Source organism: Salarias fasciatus, chromosome 18 (genome assembly GCF_902148845.1).
Source record: "Salarias fasciatus chromosome 18, fSalaFa1.1, whole genome shotgun sequence".
NCBI lineage: Eukaryota > Metazoa > Chordata > Actinopteri > Blenniiformes > Blenniidae > Salarias > Salarias fasciatus.
In genome coordinates, this window is record NC_043762.1 from 20,032,757 (window position 1) to 20,059,651 (window position 26,895).

Genomic DNA, 26,895 nt, shown 5'->3' on the forward strand with positions numbered 1-26,895 from the left:
AACTGCTCCCTTTAATCTGGGCCAAAGCGTGGAGTGGTTTGCATCAGCACATGAGAGACAACATGAGAGACAAAAAGAGACAAAGAGGGCTGCTTCACAGAAGGGGGAGGTGGAGGAGGGTGTTTCATCTTTATAGTAACCGCTGGATGGATTTGTGCATCAGTGGATTCTCAGCGTGACCCCCGACACCCAACTTCTCACAACAAAACCTTCAAAGGTGCATTATTTTCTTTCATGAAGCAGAGAATATTATTTTTTTTTTTAAAGAAAATTATTCATTTGAACCTGGACATCAACCATAATGTTGGTTAGTTTCAGATATTCAAACTCAACCTTTTTTTTTTATTTCCAGCCAGATAAATACACCTGCTCAAATTATGGGGATTTGATGAATCACTGCTACTTGACAAAAATACATTTCAGAGTCATGTTTTTAGACACAGAAGACCATTGTGGTGAACACACTGCAGCAGTAATTCAAACACATTTTTTTGATATAATCACAGTTTGTTTTTTCCAAAAATGACGCCGTGAGTGAAACCAGGTATCCATCCATCCGCCTCCTATACTGCTTCATCCTATTCAGAAATGCACGATGCTGCAGCTTATTGCAGCTGTGTGGGTGGAGGTAGGTTACACTCACCAGTCCATCACAAGGCAGTACACACATACATAAGCAATTTATAGTGAACGACACCTAATGGTTAACCGTTTTACACTGCTAAAGGAAACTTGTGTATCTGGGGTAAATCCATGCACACATGGGAAGAACATGCAAATTCAAAACAGAAAAGCCAAACCAGGGCCTTCTGGCTGTGAGATAAGAGTGATAACCATTACCTCTACCTTCTAAACCTGCCTGGTTTACTATGTAGCTGCTGTCGTGACTGCTCTGCCCTCCTGAGGGAGCTTCTGCCTTTATTAGTGGGATCTGTGACAAACATTAGTGAGGACATCTTTCAGTCTTTAACATGCAAAGTGCCTGTATGTTTGCATGAGTGAAAGTTTCCAGTGAGGTGTAGGGTTAGCTTTCTCACGTTTTCAGAGAGGAGGCATCTCAGCAAGTGAAGCAGATCAGATACCTTCTGTCTTGGCATCATCCAGTTACTCCAAAATGTATTGAACAAAGACAAAAGCATGCTTTTCAGATTTCTTTCAGACTAAACTCGTTCATTGGCAGACTCGTCCTGACCTGAGAAGGAAAACAGCTGCTATCTGCTGAGCACTGGAGCAGCACACACATCGGGAAATGCTTTAAGTACAGCTCTCTGAGTGCACTTGAGGGGTCACAGTCACAGTGAAATGTCAGACCGACAATGAGATGTCAGTCACAGTTCAGACACACTGACATTTTGTTGATTTAAAACAAGCTGTTGGTGAGGCTGTGTTAGGTGTTCTCTCATTCCTCACCCTGGTGTTCAGCAAACAGACTCAGATCAAGTGGGTCCACTTTTTAAGCCTACTAGTTGGAAATTTTCACACAGTAATGAGACACATTGGTACATTTTTCATTCTCTTGATGAGTCCATTACGCAGTGTTGAAACCAAAGTCCGGTCAGTACACTCATCCAACTCAAGGTTTCAGGGCACTGGAGGCAATATCAGTCGAGTGTGTATGTGAAAGGAGGGAAACACCCTGGACAGGTCGCCACTCCATCGCAGAGCAAACGCAGACAATCACACACACTCGCACACACTCACAGCCACCAGCAGTTTCAGAGATGAGTTTACTTCAAGTTTGTATGTTTTCCCTTTGAGATTTTTTTTTCCCTATGTACCTCAATTTTCTTCCCACAATCCCAAAACATGTATTTAAATCTAATTGGTGACTCTAAACTGCCATGAGCATGAATGTAAGCGTGTGGCTCTCTGCTCTATAATTGACTGTTGACCTGCCCAGGGTGAAGGAGCGTTGTAGGTAATCCACATGTATTCTCCTCTTTTTCAGTGTTTTCTTTTATTCGTTTGGATTTCCCACAATGGAAGTTACTCTTTGTAGTGTCTTTGTTGTATTGTATGTATGTTTGGACTGGAAAACATTAGAATACGTTTCCTTTTTGAACTGTCGAGCTATCTAATGAGGTTTACAGTTTATGTTTTATTTTTGTGCACCGAAGGTCTTGCTTTTATTCATCTGTCACTCGTCATCCTCCAGCTCTGTTTCTCCTCATTCTTTTTCTCTTTCTTGTCACCTTGTCCTTCTTTGAAAGCAAAAGTTTTCATTTCCTCCTCCTCCTGCTCCTCCCTGACACTCCTCTCCTCCCTGGGTCTTGTAGGTGAGCTGCATGATTGGGCGGCAGGTTGGAGGGGGAGGCTTTTGGAAATCACATGGTTCCCATTTCCAGCTCCGCCAGACGCCATTTTGGAGGAAAGTTTGGGAATTTGTGGACCTGGGGAGGTGCAGGAGGAGGAGGAGGAGGTGGTGGATGAGGAGAAGAAGAAGAAGAAGAGGGAGGAAGAAGAAAAAGAAAGGAGGAGAAGGAGAGTTGGAAAAAAAAGAGGAAGCAGAGGAAGAGAACAGAGGAGGGATTTATGCAGAGAGAAGTTTGACACGAATGCAGACTGAACTGGGAATAAAAATACACAAAGTGTGCGAACCAGTGCGGGATAACTCAGCGAAGGCTTGGCACGGCTGGAGCTGAGGCGTGCCACCAGGCTGGACTTTGAAGTTTTTATTTTTGTGTTGTTTTTCTATTTATTTGTGAAGGAGCCAGCAGAGCTCCGCAGCGGGTCATTTCCTCCACCGCAGCAGCCGCAGCAGCAGCAGCAGCAGCGGCGGGCAGCTCATGCATGCACCGCCTGGCTGGCAGTCTGCACACAAACACTCTTTTTTTTCCTCCTGGAGTTTACTCGGAACACGTCCCAGGTGTTGAAAGCCACATTTCCACTTTGCCCCCCCCCCCCCCTCCTACCGCCGCTCGTGCGTCTCCGCCGCGGTCAGCCTGCGTGCCGCACACCGGCGCACGGAGCCTCTCTGACGGGGAAGTCCAGCTCGGAGAGTCGGCAGCCTCACCGGAGCTCCTCGTCCGCCTCTTTTTTTTTTTTTTTTTTTTTACTTGCTTTCCTCGGACCTTAGTTTGAAGCGGGACTCCTCCTGTGCGTCTCCTCCTCCGTAGTTTCGCCGGGACTGCGCGCGGCGGTCTCCGCAGGACGTGACAGGGACTTTGGAGGCTTGTTTTCGGAGGGGGGGAACTTGGTGTCGTCGTGGAGGGATTTTCTCCCTCAGCCCCGAGTTGGAGCGGTGACAGCGAGGGGGACAGCCGGGGGAATAATCGATATACCCCGTCCTGCGCGGGGAGTGTATGCGGCTGACGCACCAGCAGCTCCGTGCCGAGCCGAGCCGAGCCGAGCCAGTCCCTGCCATGCCAGTCCGAAAGAAAGGTAAGCCGCTTTCACTTAACATATTAACTAGCAGGCTAGCGGCTAACTGCCGAGGAGAAACTCAGGAGTACCAGACCCGCAACAAACGCGGACACACATGAACACACTTCCAACTCGGCCCGGAGACGGCCCGCACGGCTCCCCGTGGCTCTGCCGAGCCGAGCCGTGCCGTGCCGAGCCGAGTCAGCCGGCTGAAGTGGCTCAAAGTGGGGCTAGCCGGCTAGCCGCCGCTGCTAACCAAGTTGTATGTGGGGCACCTTGTCTGGAGAGCAGCCCAACTATAAATAAACTCCAATATTAATCAAATATTTACAAGGACTTTAACTGCCTGCACATGATCAGACAATCTGCGACTGTAGAATTTCACAAACCATTGCTGCTTCCCGGGGATGTGAAGAAACTTGATTTATCCATAAAAACATGATAGTTTTCATTAAAGAGTTGCTTTAATGTAGTGATGTAGCCTGAAACTCCTGCAGCATCTTTGACCTTTTCATAAAGGACACAGCGGTTCGGTTTGTAACTTCCCAGTTTAATCTATTACTTTGCTCATTAGAGTGTAAGACTATCTTAAACTTTTAGTCGTCGTGATTTTGGTAACCTTCTTTGTAAATTTGTGGCAATGAAATGCTGACAAATGCTGGAGTAAAAGTAACTTAAACTTTAACTCCTTCCAGTGCTTTGACATCTAGAAAAGGAGAGCGGGCAATGACACACACTGGCAAGAAGGACTGTTTTGTAAATGTAAATTCTTGAAGCTTGAGATGCATCTTAAGTTTGTTGTTTTGTCCTTAAAACAAAAGGGGTTTATAATCATTGACCACATTTTGCTTAGTTTGATTATGACTTTTGGAAGTATTGGCATTTTAAACCATTAGTTTGAAGAAATGAAACCCCATTGTAATGACAGCTTATGAACTGTAATGACAACTTATTTTAGCTACACAAGAGTATTCATTTAGACTGCTCTTTAACCAGTGAAGAAGCAGCCTTTTAGCCTGTTAGTGGTTCTGAAATCTTAAATTATACTTATTTGAAGTGGAAAGAGTTTGAAATGAGGTCTGTAAAAAAATCAACTTTGCACAATCAAGAGTTAAGCTCTAATATAAACTGAGTGCGAAGTGAATTAACGGGAAATCTCATGCTTTGAAATGATAGTTTCCAGTATTTTTTTTTTTTACTGTCTTTGTAATCACAGTTATTACTACCAATTTCATTTTGTGTTTACCAGGAGATTAAATAAGCTTTGAGTAAATGTCAGCATATCAGGCTGAGAGTTCAGGTTTGTAGGCCATGAAAACCTCTGAATACGCTGCTTTTCAGACTAAAGCCAGAAATGGGGGCAAAGCGAAGTGTCAAAAGCAGGTCCAACAAATCCCTGATAGACTGGAACCAGGGAGGGTTTGTCTAATCAGTATTGTGATGCTTTACAGATGGACTACCAGGTAGTTTCCTTTGCAGATAAAATGTGACACGCCCATTTTGTTAAAAAAAAAAAAAAGACTTGGAATTCTATTTGCAATAACTTGATTAGTTCAGTGCTTTCATGGGAAATTCACCTTCCTCATTTTTGAATGAAGATGAGATGAAAACATAAGTTAGACGGTGTGCTTGTGAAGCATTTCATTGACTTCCTTTTGCCTGTTTCAGTCAGAGACTTTTTGATGCCCTTTATATACAGATTTGATGCTCTATTTGACCCCGTGTGTAAGCTTTGCATATCTTAAAAATGATTAAAAAATCTGTGGTTTCTGCCAATGAAAAAAAAACTCTGGATTCTTTTTGAACTTTTTGAACTATTTCACAGATTTTTTTTTTTTTATAAACACAATTTAGAGACTGATCTATGCCTTAGTTTTCTCTCATTTTCCCTCTGCTTTTTCTTAGATTTTTTTCATTTAAGCAAATCTGAAAGCATCACTGGTGTCTCAGCTGTTATTTGAAATCCTGCATTAAGTTTCTCATCTGTTTATTGCATTTTGTGTAGATATTCTCTGTTGACCTGTTGCTTCCCTCTACAGTGCACCTGATGTATTGACGGGAAAATGAAGATAGAATCAACAAAACATTGCAATGAAATATTGTTTTTCTTGAACAGCTGAAAATTTGGCATTTTTATTGTGACAAATGTGTTCTCTTTTTTTTTTAAAGAAAAACAAATTACAGATGAATCATTGTTGTTTTTGGAAAAAAATGATCTGATTTGGCCTACAAGTAGGCTTATGGCTTTAAGTGAGCAATAAGTTCTTAAATTTGGGTAATTAATCTTCGACCTGTGTCACTGTGGGTCTTCTTGTTTTTAGGTGTTGTCAGGTTTTCTCATCCTGTGATTTACTTGTGAAATCAGCTCTTTGAATGAACATAACCTTATTAATACTGTCGTGTCAGCATTTAGTCCTGAATGTGTTCATATTTGCATGTTTACAGAAAGCAGTAGCCCGTACAGCTTGGCGTTTCAGCTTTGAGGGATTACTGCTGCACTAAAGCAGCTGATTCTCCGCCTGTGTCGAAGCTGCTCTCTGCTGCCATCGTGTCTCAGATCAGTTTACATCCATTGCCCGGGTTTTGCTCCGTCGTATCCCCGACTCACCTCTGCTGCTTCCTCCTCCCTCTACTATCCTGTCCTGTTGTCCAGACGCACAGCGAGCGCTGCTGCTGCTGGAGGAGTACCGGGCCAAGCTGAACCACACCGAGGACCGGCAGCTCCGGCACTCCATCCAGAGGGTCATCGACATCTTCCAGAGCAACCTCTTCCAGGCTCTCATAGGTACGGTGTCCGAAAACCATTGGCACAGTCTGAATGTGCTTCAAACCACCCTGATCCTCATCCCTGACGAGGAAGCTGAAACTCCTGGAAGTGCAGGAGCGGTCCTGAAGTTGTGTGCTGGAGCATAAACTTGTCCTCTGGTCACAAGTACAGCTTTAATACATCCTGGGAATGATGCATCAGCCTGCTATCGTACTCAAGTGATTGTACCAATAGCTCAGTGACTGCTTGGGGAGAAGACAGCAGCTTAGCAAACCATTGCAAGTTGGGCAAAAATCGTGCAGGTAGCAGCTTGTAGTTTGATAAAGATGTGATAAGATCAGGCAGGGAAAGCAGACGTGAGCTAAGGCTTTCTGGGTAAGGTCTGTGTCTGTGGCCACCTCCTTACTGTGACTCTGTTGGCAATGTAGGTCTGACAGAAAGAAAAGAACGAAACAGGCACCATGGCCACAGGAGTCCTTGTGCTTGTTTCCTCTGTGTCAGTGTTTCGCAGTGGGGTGAGAGGCCATAAAGATTGTCAGTGCATCCGTCTCCCAGCAGCCTCCCACAGAAAGAAGGGACCATGTGATCCTCGGGTTATTTGATGTTTTTGCCTGATTGTTGAGAAGGTTGCAGGTTCAAATTCAGCCTGGGCCTTTATTTGTGGAGTGTGTGAGTGCACCCTGCGCAGACGGGTTTTCTCTGGTGCTCCTGTGGCCGTGCACGTCAGTCTGTATTGGAGCTTTTCTGTCTCTCTGCGTTTGCCCTGTGATGGACTGCTGACCTGTCCAGGGCGGAACCTGCCTTCACTCTTGCTCAGCTGTGTCGCCCCAAGACACAGAACTTGGTAAAACGGACATTATTGGTTATTGAAACTTAAGACTAGTTGGTCAGTGTTGAAGAAAAAAGTCATTTGGTGTATCTATGCAATTTAATGAATTTAAAGTGATGAATTTAACTGACTTCCAGACGTGTTTACCTTCATCTTAGAGGAAGCAGATCTTCTGAGGTCATTGTCATGATGAGGTGTGTTGTCAATTTTCAGCATCTGGCTAATAAATAATGCCAGATTGACTTAAGTGTGGTTAATGTACACTGCTTGCAGCAACAGCTGCAGCACTGTGGAGGTTAAAGCACAAGTGATTGAGTCGATTGTGCTCCAGGAACCGCATGATAACCTTTCTCTGACAAAGCCTTCATGGCTTGTTTTTCATTTTTCAGGTGAAAATAGGGAGAAATTGCTGTGATTTAGTAAAATCTGTTTCCTTAAATTTCCCCCCTCACTGTTTTAAACCTACAGCCCGCTCCAGCTCCAGCTTGGGTCGTGCACTGCTGTAAGATGGCGCCATGACTTTTAAGCGACTTTGTGCCTCAATAAAACACTAATTGATGTGACAGACTCCTGGAGCGGAATAACGACAGAGTGTACTTAAATCTCTCAATCAAAGAAGGTACAAGCCTGAAACCCGTCTATCGTGAAAAACAAGCATATTTCCCATCAATCTGCTGATCAGTGTTGATGCCGGTTTACAGTTAATTCAGCATCTTGTGGAGCCTGTTTGCCTTTTTTTTCCTTGTGTATGTAGTGCAGTTGTGTGCATATGACATGCTGCTGATCTTCTGATTTAAACATTTATCAGTTCATTCCAATTAGTCTTTTTCCTCACGCCACAGGAGACAGACTGCATTCTGTTCGGACTAATTTTGCCGTTGTAAAGTCTTTGTGGCACTTTAAAACTTGCCCTGATCGATTGTCTTGTGATTTCTGTTATGCGAACAGATTGAAATTCAATTCTAAAAATGAGGTCTGCATTAGGAGGACTGATATCGATCCATTTAAGACAAAGTTTAAAACCTCCATTAAGTGGTAATGAAAGTCTGATACATGACTGCGTGAAGACTGATGAACTGGTAATAAGGTCTGGACTCTTAGTTCAGAAGTATTTATTTCAGTGACTGGCTGTCGGCGATGTTTTGTTGTTCAGTGTAATTTGTAATTCAGCTGGTGTGGTGGGCTGCAGACAGAGCAGCCCGCCGTAATTTTATGCTGGTTTGTAATTAACTCTGTTCGGTTCGTGAGCACAAAGTACAGAGCGAAGCGGAATCGTGGTTGCTTTCCTTGTAAAGGTGCCCCGCTGCAGGCTGCCTCCCTCCAGGTTGTGCGTTGTGGTATTTTAACTGTTGTCTCTTTGGAAGTGTTGTGTTTCACTGCCAGCTAACGGGACTGGAGTCAGCGGAGAGCTGCAGGGTTAACGGATGCCGTGTCGCAGGAATGTGGTCGGGTCTGTTTGACTTTCCCAGCACTCCTGCTTTCTTTTGTCCAGGACTTTTCTCAGTGTGTGGCAGCTTTCTTTGTTTTGAGTGGTCGGTAGATGTATGAATTGCAGTCTGATTTTTTCTTTTTCTTGTTAGGATTTATTTTCGCTGAAATTTTCCATTGATTTCCGTCGTTAAATAATTACTTCAAAATATGGATGATATTGTTTTTCTGTTTTATTGATGGTCAAACAAATCGACTGCCAACCAAAGGTTACACGTGTGTCTGTGCATGTGCCCGTGTTCCGTCACATGGGAAATGTTAAGAGAAAGGTTTTTCCATTTCCAAAATTTGAGTCTTCTCTATAAGAGAGTGGAGGGTATCATCTTATAATAAAGATATCCTGCATTCAGACCAGCGCTGTAGCACATTGCTATGGCCAAAGTTCAGAATTTCTCCTCGCTTTGAGAAGGAAATATTTAGTTAAAACGTTGAGGGAATTCCTCAAATTTTCCTAAAGGATGAAGGGATTAGATTGAAGTGGTTCGGTTTAAAGGTCATGGGGATCTGAACCTAACTCACAAACTGGCTCAGTTTTTACACAAGCTTTAGTTTCTCAAATATTCCAATTAAATGCACATTTATAAACGTCTTCCCCTCAATTAGTGTTTCCATCAGTGGCGTGTTTTGATCGTCTGTCAGACCCGATGTTTCCATCGTGTTGTTCCCAGTGCGCTGACGAGCTGTGACAAATTAAACCCCCTTTGCACTGATCTGATTGCTCTAAGTGCTTATGCTAATGATACTCTGTGCGGTCAATAGTAATTGCGGGATTTATTGGGTGATGTAATGGCTTAACTCGCTCTGTGTCATGAGAGAAACCAACACAAAGGAAACGGATGTCACTGATTAAATATTAATGGAGACGCGAGTCTGAGATTCGGTGTAATCCTTTAGGTTGGCTGTTAAACATCACCTCACCGCTGCGCCTCTGCTAGATTACCGTTCAGTCAGTTGACAGTATTTGTTACGACTGTGTAAATATCCCCGGTGGTATTTATGAATGGCATTACTCCACACAGGAATGGGGCTGGTTCAGGGTGGGGCGGCGTTTCTCCACCATATTTCTGCAAACATCCAGTTCACTTCTGCTCTCTGCGTCTTCATCACTAATAGATGAGTGGAGATCATCGGCGCGAGCTCAGTGGCCCGTTTCCTGCTCTTTTCTCTGCCGTCCTTTTCACTGCGTATTTTCTCCGTTGCTGGTTTTTGTCCTGACACCAGGCTCGTTTTATCGGTTTGCAGTAACTAAATATTCTTCCCCATCGTGATTTTTGTCTGACTTTTCTGAAGCTCCCCAGCTGTCTAGTCGAAGGTGAATGAATGACAGGGTGAGGTGTAAAACAAAACAGGAGCTTAATGAAAAGTAAACGCACAGAAAAGCTGTGTGTGTGTGTTTGGTGCTTTCACTGTGTCTCAAGGCTACATCTTTTTTCCACTGCGCTGCATGAACTGACTGGCCGCGCTCGGCTCATCAGCAGCTGAAGTATAAAGACTCGACATTGATCACAAAGAGCAGCTAAAGTCTGTTTCATTTAAAAAAACCCGACCTCAAACATTATAGGCGGATTGAGTGAAAGCAGTCAGCGAGGTGCCATGATTTGAGCCAACAGCTGCGTTCTTTAATACACTTACAAGCTTCTAAGTAGAGTGGTATGTGTGTGTTTTTTTTTTTTTTTGTCTTCCCCTTTTTGGTGTGCTCTCTGTGAAATTATGGTGAGTGTGTGTGATGAACAGGACATTTTTCCAGCATGAAATCAGTACATAAACCGAGCTGTGGACGAGGGGAGTGCAAGTAAAGAACATGTAAACCTATTTAAAGGTTGTAAGACCGAGTGCTGTGTAATTTGTTTGAGTCGTACAAACGGAGACCGCTGTATTTTCTGGTTTTATGCTGCCGTTCTAGCGGCGTGTCCTCAGGGAATCTTTGGAAATGTTTCAGATTTGGTGTCCATCAAACTCTACACACAATACTTAAGGCTGGGACAAGAACACAGGCAGCAATAGGAACAGGAACCTTTTTAGTTCCTCAAAGCAAAGTGCCTCTAACTGAAAGTCCCGTGTGCTTTTGGCCAGAGTTAACCTTTAGGTTGTGTGGACATTTGTCACATTTGTTCTGGTAAAATTGCTGCGTTAGTGCAGTTTTTCAGTAGAAAGTGTGAAAGCTGCCATCTGCACCCTGGTGTGCGTCTAATAAAAGGACAGATTCCTCTAATAAGCTCTTCTCAGTACAAACAAACTGCTGTGGTTTAATTAAAGTCTGAAGGATGAATTCAGCGTGGGCCAAACACATGGAGTGATGCTTCACTCGCTGTTTCAGCTCTTTCTACTCACTTTAAAGGCTGTTAGTTGTTAGCAAGTTAAAATCACTTAACAATAATCCAGCGTTAGATATTATACAGCCCTGTTGTGTGTCGAGTTTATATTTCAGACTCAACATTACAGCTGTTCGGCTGGAGATTTGTTTAAATACGAAGTGTGATCTTCTCTCCCTCTTATTTATTTTTTCCTTTTAACTTCAGTCCAGCCCAGTGTGAGCACTGCTTTGGTTTATTTTAGAGATTTTTTTTTTAATGTATCATTGCGCTGAATTGAGCAGACGTGCAAGGAGTAAACCTGTATTGTTTTGTTAAAAAAGATTAAGATATTTTCTTTTCTTATACTCGTCTGTACTGACTCACAAACATTTGTCTTATCATGTCGGCTGGTTTTTAATGACTTTTAGAAAAAGCTCATAAATGAACTTCCTCCGTTGGTGTCGGTGGTTTTCTTTCGTCTCATCAGTGGCTGAGTAAACTAACCAGGGCTAATAAATGATAATTCTCCATGTTACCTGTAATGATTCAACATTAAAACTGTACTTTGGATAATGAGCCACTTGTAAAGCGGAGTCGACACTAATCATAGTTCATTTGTAATTTAGAAGAAGGAAGGCTGGTTAATATCCGGGGGGATGTGGAGAGCGGCTTGTTTGGCTGTTTGAAGTAATAATAAGACTGCTGAACCAGTCAGAGTCGACTGTTTAACTAGTTCATTTCGCGTCGTCTCAGACATTCGACCAAGTCCAGCTGACCAGATTCAACTGACGCCTCCTGCCCGGACAAGTGGTCATCTGTATTTTTACAATGTTTGTTTCTTCCGGAATAAAACAATACCATCAGTTATCAATGATTTCTTCCATTTTCTCATCTTTTATTAAATCTGCCAGATAAGAAAAAAGAGGAGCAAGGGGGGGAAAAAAAACCTATTTTGGTCGACTATCCGAACTCGAATCAAGTCATCAGGAAGCTGGAAGTTCCAGAAGTTAAAAGTGACGGCTACCCTCTGAACAAGCGTGTCTCTGTTGTGAGCTTCTGCTTTCAATGAGCTTTATCTTGGTTTCAGTTTTGTACTGTGGTTCAATTACACACAAGAATTAGTTCCTCTTGGGTTTTTTTTTTCACATCACTTTCTTGTCTCGTCTCGGATCCACTGATGTCCGATAAGACTTGTGACTTTTAATGAAATTAGCCCCTGTGACTCTGGAGTTTCTGCTGCAGCGTTGGTCCGTCATTCTGCTCCAGACGTCTTGTCACGCTCACCCTGATGCCCCCCCCCCCCCCCCCCCCCCCCCCCCCACACACACACACACACACACACACACACACACACATCAGAGTGTTACTGATGGGGGGGGGGGGGGGAAACAAGATCTCTGCCACGCAGTTTCCAATCTGCCAAACTCCCCGAAAAAAAGATGTCTGCAGCGGGCCGAGCATGGTGTAATCCCTCTGTGGACACGACGATTACCCCCAGTCCATAATCCACCCCACCCACCCTCCCCACTTAGCTCGGAGTGTGGCGAGCTGCACTTTCTGTTTTTCTTCTCATTCTTTCGGTTCAGACTGGCCTGATTTCTCTCGCGGAAGCAGATGGTGCTCAATCAGTCTTTTGAATTTAATAAATTGGCAGCGCTAAAGATTGAGATTATATTGTGCTAATTGCAGTGTGTCTGAGGGCAGCAGGGTGTTCCTGCCCAAAATTCAGCTGTTTTATAGGTCAGAAGCAGAAACATGGCTGCAGTGATTATCTGGGGATCAATGAGCTTTCACTTGGATCCCAAACCATGTTTTACTTTGTCAAAGTAAAAGTCTTATGGAGCTGGAGGATGAGTTTTACAGCTCCCTTTGAGTGTAAAGTTTGAACTTTTTTTGGGGTTGTGTGTGTCTTGTTTGTGTGAGATGTTACTGTTTCCTGAAAGGGCCGGATTCCAATGTTTGCTCAGTGTCTGTCAGTGTAGCCACATCTCAATAAATGACTTGATGAGCCCTGCATAGGCAGAACAACATTTAAAGTTGTTTCAAAGTCCGTTTGTTCAATAACTGAAAAATATGTTCTCAAATAAAACAATATAAAATGTTTTGATCTCTTCATGAGGTTGAAAATAAAGCTTTTTTTTTTTTAATACATTCAGCAGATTTCGTGTGTTGAAATGACTCGTAATATGTTGTGACTTTTTGTCTGGATAAAAATCAAATTGAAGCGACTTCTTGCAGAAGCTGGGCGGATGGAATGAAGCTGAAATTATGTTGTTGTTTGGAAACCCGAAGTTAAAGTCAGATCACACGAATATAATTTTCACTCTTCAGTATTATCTGTCTTCATGTCTTTTGTTGTTGTCAATATAATTTTTATTTTTATGGTCTCACAAGCCTTTATATATCTCACGGTAGCTGAGCGACAAGTTTGTCGTCCGTCCGTTCGCAGAGGGATGCTGATGGTGATGCTCACACTGACGACATGCCGAGTAACAACCACACCACTTAGTGTTTTCTTTTTTTTTTAATTTGATTTGTGATTTGGAAAATTTAGTTTCCGTACAGAAATTGTTAGAAAAAAATTAAAAGTAAACCTCTCGAATACCAAGGTTCAACAGTATTTCATATTACTTTGGATGTAGCAATCATAATATGTCAGTTAAATATTCACTGAGATTTTGTGCACCTCTCACAGTTCAGGGTGTTATTTTGGTCGCCTTTTTTATTTGGCTCCACACCGCAGTGTGTGCTTCAGTTGTTCCAGTTATTCGGTTGTAAGTGTAACTCGAAGCAGTAATGAGCGTTTGATCTGTGCTGCTCACTCTGGGCGTGGCGAGGTTGTACTGCTTTTTCCACAGAGGGCTGCGGCTCTGGTGGCAACAGCCGTCCAAATAGGTGTGGTCTTTTATTAGACTGAAGCAACTGAGCGCTCCTGTGTCACGCCGAGCGTTGGAAGTGGGTGAAGTCCACACACCGAGTGGGTTTTCCTTGGAGATCGTCTGAATATCTTATTTTCTCTGCAGGCCGTAGGTAGCAGTGGAACTAAACAGCTTGTTGTGGTTGACAAATGTGATTTTAAAAATGTCAGTCTTGTTTCTGTAATACTGCTTTATTGATATTTGATTTATTTCTCTTTCTGCAGTTTGGGCTTTTTGGAAAATGTTATTTTTTTTTCTACAAAAACATTAATTCCTGATTTGAAAAACTTTTTTAAAGGGAAAATATGCAATATTTTCTGTTTTTACAATAGCGCAGAGGTCCACACCAGTTCACAATCACTGTAAATTGATCTCCACGTCTCCCTCAGAGGTCTTTTTTTTTTTTTTTTTGGACATCAATGCAGTGCTGTGTTTAAGGTCTCAGACCGAACCACCTCTGTCACACTGCCGAGTGAAAACTGCTTCCAGTCATCTGATTAATATTGGGGCAATAGAGGGAGACAAACTTAACATTTCCAAACGGTTTGAAATCCATACAGTTAATTGATAACTGATGAATTGTTGTGTTGAGCCTTTCAGCATTGTCTGTGTCTGTGCCTGCGTGAGTTTTCCAGTTTTGAACCGAGACAGACGGCAGAACTACGAGTGTTGATCACACGCTGTCGACTGAGATCGGCTCAAACTCCTCCTCAACCCCGAACTGTCAGAAGCACTGTAGAAATTGGATCAACTGATGAATAATTATAATAATCAGTCATGGAATCAAACTTCAAACTTCATAAACACAGTTCAGTGTTTAATGGAAGAATTACAAACTAAAACAAGTCGAGGCAAAAAAAACCCAAAAAACCAAAAATTCAAATTAAAGACCAGAATGGAATGAGGTTGCAAATTTAATCAAGTTAAAAAAATAAATAGATAAAAGAAGTCATTCGACGTTAGTCAGAGACAAGTCTTTAAAATGTAAAAGTTGTTAAAAAGGCCTTTGAGAATACGAATCAGTGAATGAAATGATAAAACAAAAATAGAAGGTCAAACTGATGCAATGCACCAAGTCATAAATATGAACAAATCCTGTGAATTTTAGTTTTTTTTATGCCAGATTTTTGGATGCTCAACAGAGATTTGGTCTGTTTTCAAAAGGTAACACTTGTAAAGTGTTTTATTTTTTCAACTGGACTAAAGCTCATTCAGCATTCTCAGATTGGTGTCATTTCTTTTTTATGATATAAACAGGTGGCTCGTTGTGAAGACTGCTAAACATTGTTGCTGTGCATTGAAACAATGATAATCAATTCCAGAAGACCTCTTTTTTTTCATAACACCAAATTTAAATCAAAATCGTATTGGTCCAGATATCAAATGACACAAACTGAAAAAATCTTAAGTAACTCTCATTAAAAAGTAGTAAAGCTGTAATATAATCAGTATAAAAGTTTGTTATATTAAAAATCTGACACTAAGATAAGCAATAGATCAATGCAGTGGGATTAGAATAAAGAAAATTATTCCACAATAATAAAAAAAGATGATTTGTTTGAACCATTGAACCAATACAGTAAATATCTCATGCTTTGGAAAGTTTGATGGAGGATAAAATGAAGAAGTTGTGACATTTAGTTTTTATTTAGTGCTGTGGCTCAGAAACCCAAATTGAGTGCGTATCTTGAAAACTGCGGCGATTGTGTGGAGCTCAGAGTTATTACTGTTCTGAAGAAGACAGACTCAAAGAGGGAACTTTGTATTTTTAGGTCTTACATCAGACTGAGCTGCGTTGATATTCTGAGCTATTTCCAGTCATCAAAGTGTGTTATGTAATCTGCTCCAATATCAGCGAGAAACCAAACCACACACCTTTGTTTATGCCTTTGTTTTCACTGGTTTGGATGGTTTCGTTGTGATGCTGCTTATGAAATATACATTATGATGGTTTCCGCTCAGAGCAGAGCTGATGGGGTCGTGGCGGAAAGTGGATGCAGTTTTACTTGACCACAGATGGAAGGTGGTTCGATCCTCCTTTCGCTCTGTCTATATGTTGAAGTGTCTTCATACGCAGTGGAGGGCGAGGAGCCAGGACTTTTCCTGGCTGCAGCTCCAGTTAGTGTGAGAGTGAACGTGACTAACAGTGCAAAGTGCTTGGAAACTGCTAAAGTGAGGAGAGAAGAAAAAAAGTGCTATATAAGTGAAATCCATTTCCCGTTTATTACAGCAGCTGAAAAGTTTTTACTGTGAAAGGGCGAGTTGGCAGAACTGCTTCTCCACACTGCAGAGTGGCTCCTGGTCCTAGTTTGCATTTTCTAGCAATGATGGTTGTAGGTTAGATTTAATGGCGAGAGAGCAAGAGGAGCTTCTTTCATGTTTTGTCTTAAAAAGGCTTTTTGAAACTTGGGGGGGAAAAAAAAAAAAATCAAATTGAATCTGAGTCTTTTATGTTGATGTAAGCGTTGTTCCCCATTGATATGTGTCAAAAATGGACTGACAGTTTTTTTATTTGATAATTCTGTATTTCATATGGCTGGATGTGTTTGCAGAAAATGCAATACAGCTGATCAGACAAAAGAATGACCTCCAGCTCTTTCGTGGCATTTCCAGCTACAATGGTGTAACGTGAAAAAGCTCCAGCCGCCGGGCCGAGCGGTCTGCCAGTGTCGGCTTGCAGTAGAGTCGGTCTGTATGATGAGGAAACTGGTTAGCGTGCTGCTGAACTTTACTTTGGTTCTCATATTCTGTGCTATAAAAGTGACATTAATGAAGGTCTGGTTGCACTGAACTAATTTTGGCTATAGGTCACAATCACACAATCTTGTGTCAGCTCTTAAAACAAACTTTAAATGAATTTGCCCTTTCCTCCAAACGCAAATGAATTGTGACACATGAGGCCAGTTTAAAATGTGAGCCTTCGTCGGCTTTAAAGTTAACCTCTTTATTTTATATCGGGTTAGGAATTTCGTCGATGACCTTTATTTGCCGTCTTGCATCACATGGATTAAATGGATTGCTGAATAGGAAGGACTTTATTGTAGAATATGAGCCGGACTGTGTCTCGTGCACAAACTAGAAGAGCTAAAAAACTCCTAGTTTTTTAAAAATGCCAACTACAGCTCATTTCACAGTAAGACCGTTGTGTTTGGTTCCACCATTCTCAAGCGTATCTAAATCTCAAATACGAGACAGGCGCATTCTATTGATTAGCCATCGTCTGTGATTAAAAATAAAGTTTTTCTCATCAGAAAATTCTGATGCAGTCATGAGTTATTTCAGCGTGCTTTTTGGTTGGGTTGATGGTATCAACCCATATTTTTAAATTAGAAACTTATGAAGGAATACAATGAAAAGCTCTATGGTTCAGTCACGTTAAAGTCAAAGGTGAAAAGCTGGCGGCAGTGTGATCCTGATCCAGGACGGGGACCCAGCGCTGAACAGAGCTAAAGGCCACGGCCGTCGGAGCTGTTGAAGTGGTGATCTGTTGGTTTTATGGGGAAACATCTGTGCCGGCCAGCCGGGTGGCGGTCAGCTGGCCCGCTGAGCCAAAGAAAGCCCCGGTTATTTTAGCTCCGCTCTGCCTCTCTCTCTCTCTCTCTCTCTCTCTCTCTCTCTCTCTCTCTCTCTCTCTCTCTCTCTGTCAGCTCTCCTCAGGATTGTGTCCAAAAATAAAATTGCGTGTTGTGCATGTGGCCACCAGGCTGGAGGCCTCTTACAATATCTGCTTCACGTCCGCGGAGAGACTGAAGACACGTTCTCATATCAGTCACACAATCAATCCGTCCTGGTCTGTTCGTGGTCTTGGATTGAGAAACTTGATGTACATTCATGTGTTATTTAGTGTGATCTGTTCATACAGTTCAAAATGACACAGCTTATACATTTTTTGTTAGATTTTTTGCCAAATGAAAGTAGCTACAGCTGTCCTCTATTATTCAGTTAAAGAAATATATCATGCTGCAGGTTCACTTTATCAGCTTTGTTTGACATGTTTCCCCAGAGTTTCCATCTGTGTATAAAACTTATTGAATTCCAGGTCACCTCTTACAGCTACCTGATTATGGAAGTAATTCATTTTACTTGTTTTGCACGTATTGATTTGACGTTGAAGTCCTGCTAAATGGCTGCTTCCAGGTCTGCATTAATGACACTCTTCAAAACAATGATTTTGTTTGCATGTGCACCTAAATGAACACTGACAACCGGATCAATCAGTCAATCCATCAGTCAACAGGATTGTGATTCTCAGAGAGCTAATTTACAATACAGCATGATGTTAATCTGCTTATCAGATCAAAAATGTACGTGAATGAAAATGTCATCTTCAGCACAATGAAACTTTAAAAATATGACTGTAAATGAGAATTTAACGGTGTCATGATGCAACGAGAGCATTTAAACAACAACAACAACAACAAAAAAGGAACTGAAATGTCTAAAATCCCCTTTGGGGAAACCTAAGTTGACATTTCATTTTTGAAAACAGTTCATGTAAAATAACAGATAATGTTTGCACAATCAAACATTTTTTTTAGCTTTGTAATAGAAGTGTCTTTTTCTTGTCTACAGTATCATTGTTTTGGCATAAAAACGTTTTTTTTTTCTTTTAAAAAAGAGAGTTTTGTTTGACTAAATTTACAAATACAATTAAATACCAAAAACCTTCTGAGCACATAATTCGAGCCATTCTTCTGAGATAAATGACTCCTTCTGGAGGATTGTGTTGATCTAGTTGTATTTACTCTATTTATTGGTGCTGGTTAATGTTGGTATGTGAACCAGCTCTTTCATTTTCTTTTTAAATTGAATAATGCATTTTGTTCTTCGTGCACCTGCTGTGAATGAAGTTGCTCTCCTCCGTCACGACTTGCATGTATTTAATGACACACGAGGGTCGAGTATGTTGTTAATGTTGTTCTCGTGTCGTCTCGACGCCGCGTAACCTGATGAGTGTTAGAACAGCTGAAGCTGACCTTCACCGACCTGCCGCTGCTCCGGGACTCGCTCCTCCTGCTGATATTGCTCCACGCTTCTCTGGGACTCACCTTCCCCCCCGCCTCCCATCTTTTGAATTCTGATCCAGCAAAACATAGTAAATCAAAGTTGCTTCTGCAGCTTGAGATTAAGCTTTGATTCAAGCATTTTTGATTCCTTCTCTGACCTGAAAATGTTGCTGCTTCATGCTTTGTATTGTTGCACACAAACCCAGTTTACTTATTTTATTTAAAACTACTTCTTGATTTGATATTCAGCAGAAAGTGAACATGTTGTACTTGTGGCCTGTGTGACGGAGGCAGACAGTAGGGGCAAATGTCAGGATGTGCTTTCAAAGGTCACATCGTGATTTCTGGACAACCCGGTGAGAAAGTCTCTGGAACTGACCTCTTGTTGGGTGATCTGCAGAAGAAGAGGGGCCATATCATGACAGAGAGACACCAAACAGTGATGCTCAATCTGAATTTGTCTCCTCAGATATCCAGGAATTTTACGAAGTGACCTTATTGGACAGTCAGAGATGGGTGGAGTCTTCCAAAGGGGCGGACCCCATGGCGCCCGTCAACCTGTGGGACTTCTCTAGCCTTCAAAGCACAACGGTGACCTCGGACACTCTGCCCAGCCTTAGCACCAGCATCGAGGTAAGAACGGAGCGGGGGAGCTCGTGTTGAGCGGTGCCTGGCCAGGTTCGGCCGTCATCAGAGCCGCTGGCGAGGGACAGGCCTCACCAGACACTCGGCTTGTTTTCACGCCTCTCCAACTGGTCGGCTCTCTTTAATGCCGTTTCTCGTGTGCAGAGACAAAACAGCCCTCTGTAAAAATAGAGATAGTAAAAATAGATCACACCTTTCCGAACGTTCCAGGAAGATGACTGAAGTTGAAGCTTTGAAGCCGGTGTGTGCAGGAGCCGGTTCGGACCGAGCGGTGACGTTCGTAGCCAGAACAAACACAGTCACCTGCTTTTTCAGCTTTTCTCATCAAATTAGCAGCAGCTGCATCTCTTTGACAGGTATAAAGGTAACCAATGCTCTAAAGTGAAACAGGAAATGATTTCACATGTCATACTGACTGTAGACATTTATTGTTACTGCTGAACACATGGAAGTGATGCTGTCTCACTGGCCTGAACAGTACGACAATGTGAGATTTATTTTTTCTAGTGGCTCTAGTCTGTATTCCTTTCAACACATTTTTAGCCATGTTTTTATATAGAGTAAAAGTTAAAGGTTTTATTTGACTCTTTTCACTGGAAAACACCTGTACTCTGGTAAATGGGCAGGTTTCTGTCATTAATACAATGAAAACAGCAACAACCCAGAATGGACACCTCCTTAATGTTCAAAGCTCAAATGTTCAGATATTTAATTAAGTTCATTCATTTATATATTTAAAATACCCTTTATTTTGTATAAAAGGGTTTGTTCTTACCAATAACAGTGCTCCTTCTCTTGCTCTTAATTGACACCAGTATCTGGGCCTTCTGTGCACATTTATTTACTCACTGACATTCAGATTTAGCGAGTGTGTAGAGTGAACGGCTCCATCCGATCAGCCAAGTGTGACGACATGCGGAGCATCACTGTCGCAATAACTGATATATTGTGAGTGCATCAGCAGATCGCAGTGATGCTCGTAGTCGAAAGATTTAATGACGCCCGATCGGCCACCGACATCAGAACCACACTGTGCAGGTTCATGGCGGTGGACATGCAGGCGTCTTGTGTTTTGAGAGGCAACATGCTTTTGCCCGCATTAGTCTGAAGGTAAATACTCAGTGGCAGACGGGATTTCAGACAACAATTTTGTGACATTATTAAAAGAATTTTCAACTATTCAGCTATTTGTATTTGATATTTATGGCCTATTGAGCTGTCATTTAACTGGTCCGACCCAGCTGAGTTCAAATTTGACTGTATTTGAACAGTAAACAGAATTTCACAATTCTGGTTTTAAAGATTTTGTGACGGTTTGGGAACAGTGTGACTTATCTCTCTTGCCTGTTTAAAGCTTTAATAATGGCACCATGAAGTAAAGAAATGCTTCTCATAGTCTCAAACTGTCACAATAGCACGACCATGTGTTTCAAATACAAACAAGGCCGAGTTGTTGTCTGACATTCCGAAAGTTTCTTTGAAACTGAGTTTCTGGTGAGAAAGTGTCTTTTTTTTTTTTTTTTTTTTTTTTTAATGTTGTTGAGTCATGGCAGTCTGCAAACATTTTTGCTTTCTTTCACATGATAAAGCTTTACTGGAAGCAGATGATGGCGAAAAGAGGGAAAATCAGGTTTTTTTAACCACCGTCCATCAAATTGTTAGTCATGAGTGTTTGATTCAGATCACTGCCTGCTTTTCTGGAGCATCACTAATTTTGCCATGTTTTCCTGGCCCGAGGTTTCATCAACTCACTGGGGTTGAGATTAAAGCTCAAAAAACACAAACTCACTTTGATAAGTCGTCCTTAAAATACTCTCCAGCATCCCTGCTGTCAGTGACGCCTGTTAAAGAAAGGCTGTTAAATGGCTGTCCTCGTTTCGAAGCACGCAGACCGTAGGTGAGGCTGGGAAAGGATCGCCGTCGTGACGGCGAGGTGGCGGCGAGCCTCCGTCTCTCTCATCGTCTTGTCAGACACATCAAAGCCTGACCTGCTGTGTCACCGCTCTCCTCGTCTTTCTGTTGCTTTCTGTTTGTTTGCTTCTTCCACTCAGGTGCTTTTCTTTTTTTTTTTTCCTGCTTCTCTGGCGTCTCGGTGACGTGTCTGCAGCTGCTGACTAAGCGGGCAGGTGTGGGGTCCGGTGCGAGCGCCTGCTCAAAGGAAGAGGGGGTTGGACCATGCAACCTTTCAGCTGTGTGGTTTTGACTTGTGACTGAAGTCTGGGTTTTATATAAATCCGTCCTCATGCTGTAATTTGCACCAACGGTGACGGGTCCGCCACTGAACATGATGAGCTGCTGAAAGAGTTTATGTTTCATAAGAGTTGATAAAAATCAAAATCACTCAGAGGCAGCAATTAGTTTTGAGTGTCGTTGGTCTGGAGCGCTTATTTTCCTTTGATCGGCAGAATTGGCAAAACAATTTACTTTCAATTATGCACCATTTACAAGAAAACCACCTCATGGCACCACAGAGACAAACCCAACACGTGCTCAACATAATGAAAACGATGAGCTGCAGGTTTAAATAATCCGGGAGATGTGCAGCATGAATGCGGTGTGTTGCTGGTTTCACCTCAGTGTTGCGGGAAACAGTGTCTCTCCCCTGAGACATGACTGTAATTATGAATAAAAATGTGTATAAGCAGCGATTACTCCAGATGAACGCGGTGTCGTTTAGTGAAGGGAAAGATAAACAGTCTGTCGGCGTCCCGGCCTGACATGACGTTACTAAAACAAAGCGATCCGCTCTTTGTGTTCAGCAGGCTTCTTTCTTTCCTCTTTAATCCTGTGTTTTCATAGCGTTATGGGATTAGCCAGAAATTGGAATATAATCCAGAAAATGTTATTTTCCATCCTTGTATGAAATTGATTTTTTTAAAAGCTGAAGTTTGTGGAGGAAACGGCAGCACACAGCTGTTGTCTGGACGCATAGAGGGGACAAAGTCAACTGTTTGGTTAGGAAATATTCTGATTGCTGTGGCTTATATGTCTGACATGAGCTCCTGTTTGCAGCTGGCGCTCCATAAAAACAATCATGACTGTGGAAAGAGCAGCTTTTGTTTTTAAAATAAATGCATGAAGCATTAAACCAAACTACAGTCTGAGGAAGATTCAGCAAAGATTACAGTCCCGCTCAACTGTGAACGACCTTTGACTGAGCGAACTGCACTGTCACGGAATTAAGCTAAATCCAGTGAAATACTTTTTTTTGTTAACTGAAGTTACAAATGACATTTTTGAAGATTAGCATGATTTATTTACATTTCAAGAGAGAAACCTCCAGTAATCTTTGTTTGAAATGAACATCTTCCTCTTTCAGTGAGGATCACAGTGTTGTCCTGTTTGCAGTGTTTACACTACAATAGAATAAAGACATCCCAGATTTCTTTATAGAAAGCTGAAATGTGTCACATCGAGGCAGGTAGGATGGTTTCGGTGTGTGCGTTTGTTTTTTACCCTTTTTGTTTTGACCTCTCATTCCATCTGGTCATGAGCTCCTTGTTCTTTCTTTTTTCTTTTCTTTTCTTTTTTTTTTGCACATCGCTGTTGCAAATGAAGCCCTTTTCCTTTTGTTGACTGCATTAATTTTCCAGAGGATGAAAGAGCCGAGTTGGCTGCAGCTGAATCACACCAGTATGTCTGTAATCCTGGGAGACAGGATCCAGATGTCAGACTCGCAGGGCTTCAGAAGTTACCTGTTTGTTTCGCCGACTGGTTGGATTACTGGACGATGGGTTTCCTCCCATCGTCAGTCACTTGACTTTAACTGCTGCCTTCAACATCTTCATTTGACTCTTTTTGCTAAAATTCACACTCATCATGAAAATAATTATGTTCCATTGTTCAGTATTCATTCACCAGCTGCTGAAAGGGTTGATTTTTAAGCCACGGAGCCTGAGATATTTCCTGATTTGATAAAAGTAGTTTCCAGCAAACATTTATTTTAGGTCATAAAGTTGTATTTGCTCTTTGCTGTCGTGGTATTCCAGTCATGAGGATTTAACCTTCCATGATCCTGCTGTTGTCCACATGCTATCTGTACCAGAGTTCTGCACATGTGTACCTTGAAGGACATGGTTCGATGCCTTCCTGCCCCAAATCACTTGAATTTCATACATTTATAATGAAACGCTTCAGAAAGCCCGATGTCGTCTCACGCATTTCACATTACAGTCCGACGTGGTTCAGCACTGGTGTCTGTTTATCTGCTGCTTTTCTAATGAGTTTCTCGCGGCTGAATCTGGTCACACACGGTCTAGCCGGATGGCAGTCATGAAACTCCTGAAGGAAAATCTCTGACGAACGTCTCTCACTGTTCGACACAAGACCGGAGCTTTTAAACTACAATCTGTTCTCATGTCAGATCTGCCTGACTTTCACTTGAGACAAAATCACTCTTTATTTCAGCTTTAACTTTCTGAAGCATTATATCGGCGTGAGATTGAGCCTTTATTTTGTAATTTTTGTAAAACAACGATCCTCGAGATGGGCATGCTCCTGGATCCCCCCTCTGCAGCGGCCGAATGAAGTCCAGTTTGTGTTCTCGGGAGCAGCTCAGAGTCAGAGTGACCATTGTTTTCCTGGCACAGTGAGGGAATCGCATCCTTTTTAGACTTCTGCCACCACTCTGACAGTCACACAACAGCTATGCAAAATGGAAAACACCCCAGAACAGAATCCATCCCCACTTTACCCAACTGTGAAAATGTTATGATACAAAGCACAACAAATAGGATGGAGAACAGATGAAAAGTGTTTTTTTCTCCAGTGTGCGAGCTGCTAAATTGTTTGCTGACTGTGACAAACTCCTCCATCTGGCACCGAAACGGCCTGAAAACAAACGGCGTATAAACGATGTGCAGATCCAGTCTGAGCCTGCTCTGCTGTTTGCATTGAATGCTTTCTCTCTTTTTCCTCTTTCTCTGACTGTAAACACTCGTCGTCCCTCCCTCCCCCCCACCCTCTCAGGACTCCCCCCTCCTAAACGAAATCCTCCACACGTTGGCACAGGCCAAACGCACGCCGGCCCGTGACGGACAAGTAAGTACTGGAAGGCTGCTGTTTGGTGGGAGGAGGGGGGTGTCGGTGTCGTCCACCTTCGCCGCATGTCCCATCCAGTCCTCATGTGCTTCGGGACCATTGGAGGGTGCAGGGGTTTGGATCCAGGGGGGTGTTGTGTGGGTGGGTGCGGGGGCGGGGGGGCAGGTTGGTCCTTACAACCTCAAGGTGTCGCTGTGGTTTGATCTTGCAAATCTAAAGTTTGACTGTGAGTGGGATGAAACCAGAGAGCCGGCTGCCCTGTCTTTATTTGAATATGAACTATTTGGATTGGGAAATTACTATTTTATAAGCAATTTGTCTTTGTTGTTATTCTGATTTCATTTAATGACACAGAAATCTTGTTTTAATGTTCTTAAGCTGTTGAATTTTCTCAAACTCAAACAGCATCATGTAATTAGAAAAAAAATGTTCTAAAAAATGCTTTGTTCTCTTTAGAGTCGCTGTCTTTCATCACCAAGTGACAAACCACTGATTTCATCAATATGTGTTGTTTTTTTTTTTCCACTTTCACATACAGCTCTGACCAAACTGTGGCCGGCGTCAAGCTTTTTGAATTTTTTTTTTTTTTTCATTGAATTGTTTTCAAGCCAAAGCTTGTTTGTCGGTGGGGCTTCCTCTCTGGTTTTACGTTCTACGTTTTTGTCATGAGACCTAAAGAATCAGCCAATCAAGAGAAGAGCTGCAGCGACACGTTGAGATGATTTGTGCTGGGTCTCAGGGGTCATGGTTCATCGTGCTTCATTCGTTTTGGTTCATGTTGCTGGTTCTGAACAGTACACCTCCTGTCCTCAGAGCTGTGGCCAGACACACTTCAGCCGTTGCACAATCAAAGTTAGACGCTTCATTTCTAACGGGCAAGATTTCTGCTGAAAGAAATTCATGAAAACAAAAGAAACTTTAAATTGAAAAGTTTCCCATTGTTCCAACTCGGTAAAGTCAGTAAATAAATGTGTTCAAGTCCCGATGCAAGTTTAAGGTTCACGATAAACTACACACTGTCTTGGTTTCTGCTTGAAGGTGTTTAAAAAGTAAAATAAATCATAACGATGAAATAAATACATTTTACCAGTAAGATCCAGAGCTTTGCTGCATGAATGTTGAAAGCACCTAAAAGTCTTGGAAATGGCATAAGAGGATAATTCGATGGATAATAATAATAATTAAAGCTGACATTTAAAAATTCAGACATAGCAGAAAAATGCCATCATTTTGGAGATCTTTCTGAAGAAAGCAATGAATATATTTCATTGTTGTCTTCAAGTGCCTTGGCTCTTCCCAACTCATTTATTAGTCACCAAGTTTTTCTTTTAGGACTGAGTAAACGATCACAGAAGGATCTGGAGCTCATGGAACCACAGAAACCAAAGTTATTAAGTGTAATGAAATTATACAGCGGTAATTCAGGTATTTCCATCCGTAGCTTTATCTGAATTTAATGGATCAAACATGAACAGTTTGAAATTTGACTTCCCTTTCAGTTGTGTTAATTGAATTAGATGATATCTTTTATCTCTTCAAGTTTTGTTTGCAGTAATAAAATTTCAGGTAAAATGTTTATCTTCTTAAAAGAAATGATTATATTGTTTAAGGAAAAAGAAACAGAAAATTTAAACAATTATTTAAATGAACCTGATATTGCAATCGAAAATACTTGCAAAGTTACCTGCAGGTTAAATCAACCCAAATATCTTTTCATCATGAATCTATAGCAGTTAAGTCAGTAAGGAAACCGTGTGAGTTTTTCATTTGTGGAATTTGTTTTTGCACTGTGTGCTGAGTTTCTGGCTTCTCTCTGCAGCAACTGGAGATGTACTGGTGTTCTGGACCGTCCTGGTGGTGGTTGATGTGGATTTCAGTTCAGGTCGCAGTCCGACTCTTTTGGTTCCTGTGTATATTTTCATGTTGTGCTGCCCTGGAACGTATTGATCATCCTCTCATCTCTCCATACTTGAATTTTGTCAGCTGAAGTACGTGAGTGTGAGCTGAACTGACCTCGGCGTTGGTTTCAACTCCAGTTTTTACTGTTGGTGATTGTGTTTGACTGCTCAAGACAATTCCATAACTATATGCATCAATCCAGCTTGACACCATAGAATCAGTCTGGATGGCACAGAAGCCAGTGAGACAGACTTAATCTGCAACTGAAGCTGTGGAAGCTTGACTGCAAAATGAGTTCAGAGCACATCGGGTTCCAACATCAGTAACAGCAGGTCTGAAATCAGTTTTAAAACAGTCCTTAACGAAACTTCGGTCTTGCTGGAATCCAAAGCCAAGTCTCTAGAACTGCTACTGAAAGAAACCCTGGTTTAGTCTGCAAGTGTGTCTGAAACCAAGACCAGTTTGATCAGGTGGTAAACCATTTTTGAAAACACTCACCTTCAATAAACAAGAAAAAAGCCGTTCGAAACAAGTCAGTCATATTCTATGAAGCTTTTATTTGAATTTCGGTTGCAGGACTCTGGAGTTGGTTCCTGTCGGTGATGGCGGGTGAAGGCAGGGTGTCTGCTCGACAAGCCATCAGCCC

At 42.1% G+C, this 26,895-nt stretch overlaps 1 protein-coding gene across 24 annotated transcripts in view; it reads left to right on the forward strand.

The window, feature by feature from the left end:
- The first annotated feature begins 2,388 nt into the window (after positions 1-2,388).
- Positions 2,389-26,895, forward strand: part of dlg1b (discs large MAGUK scaffold protein 1b) — a 101,502-nt gene continuing 76,995 nt past the window's right edge. For 6 of the 24 annotated variants that reach the window (XM_030115719.1, XM_030115720.1, XM_030115728.1 and 3 more), the window contains exons 1-4: positions 3,063-3,381; positions 6,017-6,148; positions 19,135-19,298; positions 24,279-24,350. In XM_030115719.1, the coding sequence (XP_029971579.1) occupies positions 3,303-3,381; positions 6,017-6,148; positions 19,135-19,298; positions 24,279-24,350 (447 nt within the window). In that variant the 5' untranslated portion in view covers positions 3,063-3,302. Of the gene's footprint in view, positions 3,382-6,016; positions 6,149-19,134; positions 19,299-24,278; positions 24,351-26,895 lie in introns of all 24 variants that reach the window. The other 18 variants (XM_030115724.1, XM_030115727.1, XM_030115729.1 and 15 more) reach the window with 7 other exon arrangements.